This window comes from Dicentrarchus labrax, unplaced genomic scaffold (assembly GCF_905237075.1).
Source record: "Dicentrarchus labrax unplaced genomic scaffold, dlabrax2021, whole genome shotgun sequence".
Taxonomy (NCBI): domain Eukaryota; kingdom Metazoa; phylum Chordata; class Actinopteri; family Moronidae; genus Dicentrarchus; species Dicentrarchus labrax.
Genome location: NW_026136711.1, coordinates 21179652 through 21192573, shown reverse-complemented (window position 1 = coordinate 21192573; position 12922 = coordinate 21179652). Strand labels below are relative to the sequence as shown.

General features: G+C 41.6%; 1 protein-coding gene across 3 annotated transcripts; it reads right to left on the bottom strand.

Moving 5' to 3' along the window:
* Nucleotides 1–76: 76 nt before the first annotated feature.
* patz1 (POZ/BTB and AT hook containing zinc finger 1) lies at nt 77–12517 on the bottom strand. Of its 3 annotated transcripts, XM_051414260.1 has the most exons (6): nt 10856–12517; nt 9516–9579; nt 9224–9395; nt 7459–7617; nt 4479–4691; nt 77–4049 (listed from the first exon to the last, which is right to left on the bottom strand). In XM_051414260.1, exons 1-6 carry the CDS (start codon nt 12103–12105, stop codon nt 3571–3573), a joined length of 2337 nt encoding a protein of 778 aa, XP_051270220.1. In that variant the 5' UTR covers nt 12106–12517; the 3' UTR covers nt 77–3570. The 3 variants fall into 3 exon arrangements, with proteins under 3 accessions (XP_051270220.1, XP_051270221.1, XP_051270222.1); XM_051414261.1 differs by lacking the exon at nt 4479–4691 and having other exon boundaries at nt 10856–12516; XM_051414262.1 differs by lacking the exons at nt 4479–4691; nt 7459–7617 and having other exon boundaries at nt 10856–12514.
* Between the last annotated feature and the right edge of the window lie 405 nt (nt 12518–12922).

The following is a 12922-nucleotide window of genomic DNA, read 5'->3' as shown; positions in this document are numbered from 1 at the left end:
GTATTTTTCCACCATGTCCCACTTTCTCACAAACATGAAGTGTTGATGCCATATTTAAAAAGAGAAAAAGATAGCAGATTTTTCAATTGCAATTTATTTGACACTCATCTCTGTACCAACAAGAGAGATGAGACTCAATAACAGAGTACAAAAACAAATATCTATAGAAAAGTATGCTTATATTGAAATATGTCCAAAGACGTTATAACAAAACATGTAGCTCACATGTTTTAAGAGCAATCTTGTTGAGTACGATGATAAAATACCAAGTTAACATATTGTACATTTTCTGTGTGTTTTTATACAAAAGTGTCAATGCAAGTCACTCTGTACAATTCTTAACCTTTAGAAAAGAGGACCTTTTTTAATCCACTGCTGTGCACAATCAGTATTTGGAAGGCACTTTGCAACAGACCAAAAGCAGAAAAGCAAACATTTAGGGCCTAAATAATCCTTGGAAACATTACACTTGAGTACCAACATGAGTGAAAACAAAATCATACATCCCCCAGTGAAGAAAAACAATCAAAACAAAAAGGATCATTATTTTCCTTACAGCAACTTCCGTTTGTTTTCAAATAATCGATAACAAAACAAACCCTTATTACCTTTTTAAAGAAGTAAATACTAGTGCAGAGTGGATCAAAAAAGGACAAAAAAACCTTGGTCAGAGACGTGAGTCGTGCAGCTGGCAGTGTGAGTGCTACCAGAGCAGAGTGACAGTACGGCGAACAGCGAAACTATTACTGCCACCAACCAGTGATCGACATTCAGTCCCCCAGTTCAGCTCGCATGCCGGAACATGCAGTTTACGCTTTCAATCAAATGGCCATAACTTAACATCCCTCCACATGATAGACGAGAAGAACAAAAAAAATCTATATATGTACAGGACCACCATTGACAAACACTTATCATATCGGTTGGTTCATATATATTTATATATATATATTTATAGAATGTGTATATGAATGGTATATACACTTGTTACAATCACAAAATAACCATAAATAATATAGGAATGTACTGAATTTAACAGACTAAATGACACACAAATAATAATTAAACAAAAAAGCAGGAAACACAGATCAAACACAGACACGTATACACACTCTTTTTACAGAGCCGAAGCCACGCGCGCACACACACACACTGCTGAGCCCCTTCACTGTTTCATCATGGTACAGTTTTTACAACTCAAGAAAAAACACCGACCTGTGAGAAAGGTGTTCATCTCAGATGTGTTAATTGCATGAGAAGTCAAGGTGATAAAAGATTTCACTTTGGATACTTATTTTAGTACAGAGCTCTCTATCACAAATGCCAGCAGTGTTTAAACACAGATTTTCTGTAACTTACAGTGATTGCCTATTTCATTTGTAATCTTGATTGTTAAAACCAAAACCAAATAAACCCTTACTTAAAGGGATGTTCACACACAATTTATTCTAATTAAATAACATCCTGTTGGTTCTCATTTTTAAAGATGTAAACCCAATTCAGCATCATATACATATTTTCATTACAGTGGACGTTGAGCGAGAATCTGAATCAAACCAAGCAAAGCAGAACGGCTCTCGTAGCGTATCGGTTCGAGGAACCATTCAATTAAGTTTGTTCTCGTCACAGGAATGTCTCGGATTCAACATGAAACACATTTTCACTGTAAGACGCCCAAGATGGACAGCTTATGCCTCAACCTAGCGACCATTAGTGCAAACACAAGACATGTGATCTACTAACAGCACAAGCCAATCTGACGGGAGGTGGCTGAGCAACACAAGCAGTGCAGGTGATGAAGAGGAAGAGACACCGGAGAATTAATGACTTGATTCTGTAGAAGTTGCATCACGTTTGGTCGGTCCAGAGGCTATGGGATCAGGGTGTGACTCCTCCTTCTAACACGCGCACACACACACACACACACACACACACACACACACACACACACAAATAACCACACATTTCCATTTAACATAATTTAGAGTGAAAAATTAGCAAATCACAAGATTTTCGTTTGACAATTAAAAACGAAAAAAGAAAACTGTACACCAAACCGAGGGCATGAATAAGTTAATAAAATATAATCTACATTTCTCAAAATATATACTGAAAATATACCTGACCTTGGTCCCTGTTTAATGTACACATATGATTTAATACCCATCAAACAAGACTTTGAAACCTTGTCATTGTGGTGGTGGGGGGGAATCATTCCTAACAAGCTCCAGGCACGTTTCAAGACAAGTTTTACGGGTTATAAACATTTTATCCTGGGAAAGTTTAAAAAAAACGTATTCCTGTACACAGTATAGATCATAATAATAAATGGCTTTCCTCTCCTTGCTTCTGGATTTTTCCGTATTAATAATTCATTTTACAAATTGTCAAATCAAAATATGACAATGGGCTTTACACATCCAAATGAGCTGTCAGTAGATCTGCTTCATTTAGACCACATCCCTCCAGCGATCACATCAGGACACCAACTCTGCGCTCTGGTTAAGATTCAGAGCTGCTCAGGTTCGTGGTGAATCATAACACTCCTCAAAGGCTTTATTCAAATAATAGAAAAAACACATAATTCTACCAGAATGACAGGCATATCTAAAGACCCGGATATGAAAAAGGAAAAGAAACCCTGACTAAAAACGGCATAGTGCTTATGGGCTTTTAAAATTCCTGACAGGAAAAGTGGCTTTCATTTGTGAATTTGGTATAACTTTAAATCTAACGAAGTTAGCACAAGAATTAAATCGGCTATGATACCCAAAGCACTCTGGTGTTTCTTCTTCTGTGAGGTAGCTTAATTATTTATTATTGAATTATTTTTTGCCTGCTTTTACAGTCCGAGATGAGCTTAGTGTGGATGCTATACATTTTAACTGTAATCCTGTCAATAGTAATTCATTAAAGGTCCTTGCCAGCTCTCAATGCTGCTCAGTGGCCAGCAAACTGACATTTTCTGAATGAAGCTGAAGAAAATTGCTTGTAACAAACATGTCGAGAGATATGCCATGGGCCTGTTAGGAATGTTTCTTGGAACAATTAAGAAATTCAAAGAAAATCTGCTATCAAAAGTGAGGCCAATTCCAATCTCTGTCCTTAAGAAAAACTTCTTAAAAAGACGCAGAGAACATAAATACAGAATTCACGAAGAGACAGTAAGTAATTACTTATTTTAAGGTTGCAGTAAATAATTCGTCTCATGTCAACAAAGATTTGTGCAGCTAAGAAAGTTCAACAACACATAAGCCAAAACAAAGCAAAAACATACCCAACGTAACTTCAACAGATCCACATCAGATAAAGGACATAAAACCTTCATGTCGTTTCTTTAAAAAGAAAATTTAACACCGTACACGCACTTTTCATACTCTGAAAAAGTAGAAAAAGTAGGAATCGTATGGCAGTCTGTGACAAAAATATCGGATACACATTAAGCAATGTCACAAACGGAAAAAAGTAGTCTTGAGGCAAAGTTATTCCCAAATACAGAGCATCTTCTGTGGGCAACCCGGCTTTGTCCTAAGAACAAGAGGCTTTGCAAAAAAAACTTCAGCAAATATGTCACTTCCCTCCAAAGTCGATGCCACTTTGACCTGCCTCGGCATCCACCAGAGAAGAGGCGAACGCAGACTGGACTATCTGAAAGCCAAATGACTCGAGCAGAGACATGTTTTGTTGAGGGGAGAAGGGAGAGGTCAGGGAGGGGCCCAGCTCGTTTAAGCCTGACCCTGAAACCCCCTGAGCCTTCTGGGCTTTGTGAACTCTGTGCTGGTGCTTGTTGAGGTAGGACTTGGTGCGGAAGGCCTGACCGCAGATGGCACAGGTAAACTTCTTCTCAGGGTCCGTCTTGGCTTTAGATCCCTCTGGAGACCCCAAGGCCCCCGCAGAGGCTCCGTTGCAGGCTAAAGAGGGCATTTCCAACTCCGGCCCGTCGGGCTTGTGTGGAGATTTAAGCTCATCACCGTTAGGCAACTCCCCAAATGAAGGATCAGATTCTTCTGATTCCAGATGAGGACATTTCCCGGTGTTTTCCTGCCCGTCTGTGGTAAACACAGCATGGATAGGAAAGTGGAGAGTGAGACAGAGAGAGAAAAAAAAGGGAAAATGGGAGGAAAGGGAGGCATGAATTAGGACACACGGAATATAAAACAGGTTTTGTCTAATACAACTTTAATCCAGTAGCTGGTTGGCACCTGCAAAAACTTAAACATTTTACTTAAGAACTTTAGTGAGAAGGCACAATGAAAAAGTAGAACAAATTGTGACAATTTATTTTAGAGGTCAATCACTAAATATAGTAACAGAAAAACACACAATGCCTTCAAGTTGTAGCAACAGCATTTACAAATACAATCATCGTTCTCAGTCCATTTGCCCATTGTCCAATGACAGTTCTGCTGTGCTCATCCAACCAGCGGGCAGTGCTAGCACCACGCCCCCACCCCACCCTCCTGCTGGACTGTACTGACCTGCGACAGGCCCATGGACGGGGAAGCCAGGCAACCCGCCAGAGCGACACTCCCAGAAATATGGAGCCCCACCTGCCTTCCCCATGAGCAGCTCAGGCTGCAGGCCCAAGGCAGGAGGGCCAGGCTGGGGAAGCACTGGGTGTCCAGAGAGCCCATGAAAGCGACCCTCTGCCTCAGACGAGGTGAGAAGCAGCTGGCGACTGGCACACAGGTCTACACAACACCCCGGCCAGGGAGAAAGGAAGGGGGAAGGGGCAGACACAACAGGCCGGCGGAAACCATACGGACAGAATTACCTTCATTTCATCACTAGTGTTTGAAATGTTGTCTGTAAACAAAGTAAGCTAGACAGGTTAACTAGTTTGAATGAATCTATGATGAGTGAAGAATTATTCACACTCTTTCCCCCCTTTAAGTACCAGACCTAACTAAGTGACTTGTGATATAAATTAAATAGTTGACTAATATTACATTAGAGAGCTTCTTTGCAGTTACGTTATTATGACTTGTTAAAGACAGGCGAAATTAAAAATGACCACATTTATTGTAGGTGTGTGTGCTGGCTCACAGACGCATCTAAATGATTATTATTAATGTTATTTGTTTCACCTGTGAGTCCCGTAACATGTCAGAAGACCTCTATGAGAAAATCCTATATTGTGTAGAACACTGTGTATAACAAAGTGTAATGTTCACACACACACACGACTTGTTTGTCTCACAAATGGCATGACACTAAATGAAGACTACAGTGAAAACTGCAGTAAATATAGTGACAGTACACACGTCGGCCATTTCCGAGGGTAAATCATATTTTCAGCTTTGTCACTCAGAATTAAATCATTAAAACCAAACGACTGCCAAATCCTCCGAGTTCTCAGCTCACTAAGCAGTGTTTACTCAAATTACTCTATTGCTCAAATATTCACAATCAGAATCAATTTTATTTCTATACACCAGTATCACAAATCCCAAACTTGCCTCAAGAGGCTTTAAGAGCTATACAGTATATGATACCTTCTAACCTGGTATCTTTCTGTGTCAGTTATCAGTTTTATTAGCTTTGTGGTTCAAAGCAGCACTTTGGTGACCGCTCAGATGACATCTATCCTCCACGTCTAGACATCTATCTTACACAAATACAGTGTTAAAGGAAAACAGATTAACAAAGAATGACTCCACATCCAATCTCTAATCCTCTTGGAAATAAGCAGAGAAAAGACAAACTTGCATAACAGCATACCCTGAGCTAAAATAAAAAACAATAACACCACCCAAAGGACATACACAAAGCACAACTACATTTTGACTAGACACATACAGTATGTGAGTCACTGCGTAGTGCGACGTGCTGCACTTGCCAAAAACTTGCTGACAAACTCCATGGCAACCAAAAGTGATTTTAACATCCTGGATCCACCTCAATGGAAACTGCTAACCGTTAACTTGTTATGTCTCCACTTGCAAAAAACAGGAAGCTTTTCCCCAGCTAGGCCAGAAATGATAAAAACGTCAGTATGGTGCTAATGGATTCCTGTTTGAGGTACTGAGAATGATAATACAACACATTGAAAATTAAAAAAAAGGGGGTGTATAACTTATCTATCCAAAATATCTATCCGTGGTAAACCGTAAACATCTATTGAGGATTGTGTGTGTGTGTGTGTGTGTGTGTGTGTGTTTTTGTTAATAGCACCTGCAGCAAAATGTCTACCATGCTGCGACTTAAAGTGGCAGGATCAGTTTTAATGATTTACTCGCTGGCTAATGGTTTAGCTTATATATCAGTTCTGGAAGCAAAAGCAGCTCTCATTATAATCAATAATTTTGATAGCCAATGTTAGTTTGGTAATTAGCCAAATAGAATACGTTTCAGTGCCTCCGATTATTCATATAAGTGCAGATGGCCGGTTATAAGTACAGTCAACAGATGTAAACACTGTTCTACCATATACATTTTTACCAGTTGTGGTTGTGGCTCACTGTGCACTGTCTCTATGCTACGACTTCTCCCACAGAAATGGCACAACTACAAAAAGGTTTCAATGAATCCAGGGCAAATGGAATACACATTAGGATGATCATGCAACACTGTGCATCGTTGAACAACTGCTGATAGACCAGCCAAGCAGAAGAGAGACCATACGAGGCCACAGCCATGCTGGACAGATGAAAAAAAAAAAAAAAAACAAAACAAAAGTACACCAAATTTTTACATGTTCATGAGAAAACCCATCAACAATGAATTCTAGACAATGTCTAAATGTTACTGTATGTGACGATAGAAACTTAAAATGTTTCTGCATTATATTCCCAATTTCCAGTCTTATAAAAAAATTACGTCTTCACTATAAGCAAGGATGTAGTGTATCAGTAGCATAACTGCATTTGGTATCGGGTGTCTGCAGAAAACGTTCATGATTCCCACTGTAGTTTCAGTTCTGAAGAATGTATAAGAGTAAATGAGTCGTCTGCCTATTGGTTTGCACGTATTCTATTCTATAGTGTGCACTGCTCATTAGGTAGGAACATAAAAGGGTTTCCTCCAGCCATTTCTGCAATTCTGACCTTTGACATGAGTCAGTGAAACTTCTTAGAACAAACAGCTCCTTTCCAGCTCTTTGTGTGGCAATATTGACTAGACATGGTGTAGTAGTTAGAGAATAATTAGAGAAAATGTCCTCATAGAGGTGTGCAATGCTTCCAGCTGTTTTTCCTTCCACCTAATTACAACAGTAAGGTTTTGTATACACTGCCCCTTCTGAATAAAACACACTGACAGTTAGCGAGCAGAGAGACAACTAGCACATGCAACTGCACAATAGCAAATTGTATGAGCGAAAAGCTTGGCGGCATAAGGTTGATGTATGTCCGTGTTTTAAACATACACAAAGATGCAGCAGCATGTTTCTACAAAAAGCAGCAGAGCAAATGAAAGCCAGAAACATGAACTTTTGGGATGGGGCGGGCGGCTGCTTGCCTTCCACTGAGCACTGGCGTCCCATGTGGTAAGGGTTGCCATTGTGCATCTGCAGTTCCCCCCTTGGCTCAGGGAAGGTGTGCATTGTGGCAGAGGGGGGCAGTGGAGAGCCATGGTGTGTCTTTATATGCACCTTAAGGTAGGACGCAGTGGAGAAACCTGGGACCAGAAGAACAAAGAACAAGGCAGTTGTTTGACACACTCGAGGCCTTGACTATAACGAGGGGCGTCCCGTTACACAATGACAGGCTATTCAATACCGGTGATCCAATGCATACCATGATTGGTTTGACCAGAATAACACTCATGATTAATTGAAGGGATGTTAAATTAATACCCATCTCTTTGAATTGTATCTCTCAACAGGGAAGAGCATTACTATATTATTGGAAACGTCTAAATTCCTGTCTCAAGCAAACACAAGTGTGATGCACATTATAAAGAGACTTTATTTAAGGACAACATAGTGTTCGTTTAATCCCCTTTATTATCTTTTACCCTTTAATCCACATTTCAGTTGTAGCTTTGTACATTTCATGTTTCTCATCTTATCTTGTGTGTACAAAACACACTCAGGATTTGCTCAAGCAAAAGAGGATTCAAACCTTTAATCTGATCTCCCTGTATAGATAAAGGTTGAATTAATGCAAAAAGGAGTCTTTAATGCTGATGATCTCAACGGGTTCGACCAGAAAAAGGACATGTTTGTGGTCTATGGGCTCAAAAACAGCAGAAGCCTGAAAAATGTTTTCAGCATGTAGTGCCAAGACTTACAAGGTAAAGGCCAACATTCAGAATCATTGACACATTCAGTATGCGCATTTAATTCTGCCTACAGACCAAACAAGCCTTGGAAACAGAAAAACAATTATAAATATTTTGTACAACTCAACCTGTCCCTGAAAGACACACTGCACCGTTTAGATGGAATGATTTGAATCCAAATGTAGTTTTTATCCTCACAAAGAGGAGAATAGAATAGAGGTTTGAATAGCACTATCAAATAAAGAAGCACAAGACACTCAAATGGGACAACACACACCCTGAACAAAAGCTTTGGGAAATGTCAGGGGTGTTTGTGCTTCCTTCTGTGTCCGTGGCAGAAAACTAATGATTAAATCAAACATGTTGTGATTTTTGTACACTCAATTTCAGTCTTAATTTAATCGTTATTGTACCACCCATTTTAGGAACAGAAGAACAAATGCTGCAGTAGGTGACTAATGTTCGGACCAACGTTAGCGCCACGTAAGAAGTAATTTAAATGACACAGCAGAGGTGTCAACACAGAGGGCCCCAGCAAAAAAGTGGAACCAGGCTTAACTTCAGTCGCAAAACAATGTAAAATGTCACCAGTGACAAAACACTGTCACATATTTGGCTGACATAGTGCATGAACAGATCGCGGTTTAATGTTTAGCAAACTCAGATGATAGAGCTTTATAGCTATGGTTTTGCATTCATGGCGCACGCATGACAGTCTACCTTCATGAAAGAGTGATACAGGTTATCAGGAGTGTTTTGGACCGGTTTATCTATAATTTTACGTTAAAAATAAACAAAGTAATTGCAGTAGCATTACAGTAACTCCAGACCTTCCTTAGAACGCACACCAGAGCCAGCAAATACCAAAATCTGATAATGGCAAGTTTTTATCGTCTGAATGTCCATGACTTCAGTGCAGAGTGAATATTTGTCTGGAATGTGGTTGTTTCAGAGGAGCCTGTGACAGTGCGGTGCACACTGAGATATTTCAAATAGTTACCTTTGTTGCAAATGCCGCAGTAGTTATGCGTTCCTTCACTGTGTTTCTTGAGGTGGTCCGTCATGTAGGCAGCTCGCAAAAACTTGCCACAAACTTTGCAGGGGATTTTGTCCTCATGGCATGCAAGGTGTGACCGGAGGCGATCTCTTGTAGCAAAAGAGGCATTACAAATCTGCAATACATAAATCAACATGTTAACACATTTCTCCTACTGTATATTACGGTTTAAAACCATCATTAGCGGTGGGTTGCCAGGGTATACCAACTCTGATACATAGATCAGAAATGTTACCTGGCACTTGTGGGGTCTTTCTGTTGTGTGAACCTGTTTGATATGTCCATTCAGGTGGTCTGGTCTGGAAAGAAAAAAAGAAAATAATCCATTTATTTCTAATAAATTTCCACACAGCTGCATAATCTCTCTGCCATTGTTGGAAACAAAGACCCTAATTTTTCTTAATTACCTACTGAAGAATAGCAACCAAGACAAGCAACCAAGACAGTATGTACTGTGCAAACGAACACGTGAAACGACTGCCTCTATAACAACAACATGCTTTGTTTGTGACTTCTGGGTGAGTGAGTGCGGAATTATATCCACATTTGTCCTTATCTTTAAATGTTACATTACATTACATTATATTATATAAATATATATATATATATATATATACACACATACATATACACACGTCTTGTAAAATGTCAGACCCTGACTGATCTAAATTTGTTACATCTAGTGAAAAAATAGAAAATAAAACATTACAGTGGGGTAGGTCATGCAATGCCAGGTCCCAGAATCACACAGTGTATGTGGTGGTTATGTTATGTGTGTCATTTGCCTACAATGTGCCCAAATATTGAATCCAAAAACACCATAGTAACTCCTTTGTTAAATGTAGCAAACCTGAAGTGGCTCACAAATTTGGTCACGTCTCTGTCACAAACTTCCTTTCTTTTATCTGCATGTATTTTAACCTCCAAAGCAGTAGGTGGTGACAGTGAGCTTGCAACAGGGCCTGTGAACACGGAGCCTGGGAAACCAGTTTGTGTGGTTGAAGCCAAATTATACAGATGACTAGTCACTCAGTAACGGGTCTTCGGTTTTCTAACGACGTTAACAGAAAGATTTGTGTAACATGGTAACATTTTTGAGTGTTTGTAGAATTTACTGATACACACCCCCCCCACACACACACACACATCGGGGTTTGAACTATGCCCTGGCTCTGTTAATTGATACCAACTCACAAGAAGGACTACTTATCTAGCTTAACCAATTTCACTTCATTTTGGATCCTGACCTAAAGCTGACTATTATGTGCACCTCTAAAGCTTATTAGCGGCTTTCTGAACAGGAACAGCAGGGCTGTCATGAACTGCTTCAATCCGCTTTCTGCTTTGATGTAATTGCGAGTACTCACTTAACACATGCAGTTACTGTGCTTGTGGTACCATATCCCATCTCCAGATACACAAAGAGTTGGTCTTATAAAATCATACAAGCAACACTGCAAGCTGTCATTGATTATCAGGGAATCCCAGGCATTGAGGCGCAGTCACAGCATCGGTTTTTGTTCAACTCCAAAAAACACAGAGCACACTGCCCATGGGATATTAATGTCAACTCACCTTGAAAAACCTTTACCACAGCTTTGGCACACATAAGGTTTACCGACTGACCCGTCATGGGACCGCACATGGTACGACATCCTGTCCTTGCGTTTGAACCGGAGCCCGCACACATGGCACGCGTACGGTTTCTCCCCGGAATGGGAGAGCTTGTGTCGGTTCAGGTGGTAAACGTCGCGGAAAACTTTGCCGCAAATGTCACAGCCGACATGCCGCCTGGTCCTCTCCCGTTTTCGGCCGTTATCCAGCGTCAGCCCTCCGTGTAACTGTACGCCGTTTTCCACCAGACCGGGCTGAGACATTAAAGACATGCCGCCCGCCGCTGACAGGCTGTCACCGACGTTGTTTACACCGCCGGTGTGCTGAGCTCCGTGCTGAGCTTCGTGGTTCTTCAAGCGGGAAGCCTCTGTAAACGCTTTACCGCAGGTCCCGCAAGGAAACAGCCCATTGTCTTTCTGGGTGCTGTGATTAAAGTGTATAGCCTCCACTACCCCGCCAGCTTTCTTTGGTCTCCCCCTGCTCCGTTTCGACCCCGGGGAGCCAGCGTCGTGTTGAAACGCGTTCCCCGGCATTTCCGTCGAGGGGGAAACGGACAGTCCTTCGACGGGCTCTAACATCGGCACCGACGACTCTCCGCCGTCCTCTAATAACACGGCGGCGGGCTCTTCGCTACCATCCACATGCATTTGTGCATTGTTAGCAAAGCTCTGACCGTTCACCAGCATTCCCGTTCCGTTTACCAGATCCTGCTGTGCCACCGGGAAACCCAGCTCCGTGGCCCCCGTGGCCTGGAAAAGGCTGGCGTCTCCTCCGCGGGAGGTGGGTACGAGGATCTGTACGTTGGACTGTTTGATGACCTCCTGACAGATCTCAATGACCGACCGCATCAGCAGAAACTTGGCAGCTGTCATCAACTCCGGGAAGCACTCCAGTCGCACCACAATCCTGGAGGTGTAAGCGAAGTCCAATACGTCTTTAAAAACTTTCGGGCTGATGGTGTGCATCTCCAGCTCCTTGGCGTCGCCGTCGCCCTCCGTCTGGCGGCTGAAGACCGACTCGAAATACTCGCTGCACGCCGCTAACACCGCTTTGTGGGCAGGGAAGCTCTCCTCGCCGACGCGCAGGATCACATCGCAGAACCTGCCTCCATCTTTCCTCTGAATGTTGAGGTTGTGTAGCATCTCCGCACTGTGCTTGCTCACCTGGTAGGTGTACGAAGAAGTCCAAGACGGCTCCGCTACCTTCTCCATGCCGAATTCATCCAATAACAATGGTTGTTAGCGACAACGGTCGGAGAAATGACGGACTTTGTGTAACGAATTCGAGCCGTTGACACCAGCTAGCTACAGGATCCAAAACCAACCGCCCCTCCCCGTCGTCTTAGCATCTAACGTTTAACGTTAGCTGTAGCAGCAGCAGGGAAAAATGGCAGCCCCCCAGCTTCCTGTGAACTTTGACCCTGGTTTTTCTTGAGGGGTGGGGGTCGCTCTTGTTTTGTAAAAAAAAAAAAAAAAAAAAGAAAATGTGTCATCTAGGGGTTTGATGCTGAATGTGTATGTTTTTATTTTAACGGCTCTCTCATTGTAATTGCAGTGACTTAAAGAGTCGTCGAGCCCTAACGTTACCTCCGCAGGGGTCGTTCATGTCTTTGTGCCAAAATGTTACCACGCAGGTCTCTTCCTGCCTGGTCTGTTTGTAAAACCCCTCCCCCAACCAACCACAAGCACGAAAACCCCCTTTTCCTCTGTACGAGCGCAGTAACGTTACATTCAACAATACATGTGAGGCATTACACTGTATCAGTCACTTTACTGCTCTGGGTCGACTGAAAGACCATACAACTAAATAGACACCCGTGAAAGTAAATGTAAAAACTGTAAGATAATATCAGTCTAATTATGTAGAGATAATTTAACATTTGGAGAGTATGGACAACGTTATTTGGTATTTTTGAACTGTCTCTAGAGTAATACATTTCAGTTAATAAAGCATCTATTTGATTAAATCTTAAGTTTATCCACTCTCATACATTAGGTGTCAGAATATTAGAGGAAGGAAATGTAACAA

Bases quoted from the DNA above. Each gene is read 5' to 3' on its own strand.
- patz1 (XM_051414260.1), bottom strand. From the start codon at position 12,105: ATGGAGAAGGTAGCGGAGCCGTCTTGGACTTCTTCGTACACCTACCAG. The intron at 7,618-9,223 runs GTAACTATTTGA...TTCTGGTCCCAG, and splicing joins CTGCGGCATTTGCAACAAAG to GTTTCTCCACTGCGTCCTAC. The intron at 4,050-4,478 runs GTCAGTACAGTC...TGTTTACCACAG, and splicing joins CGTCCATGGGCCTGTCGCAG to ACGGGCAGGAAAACACCGGG.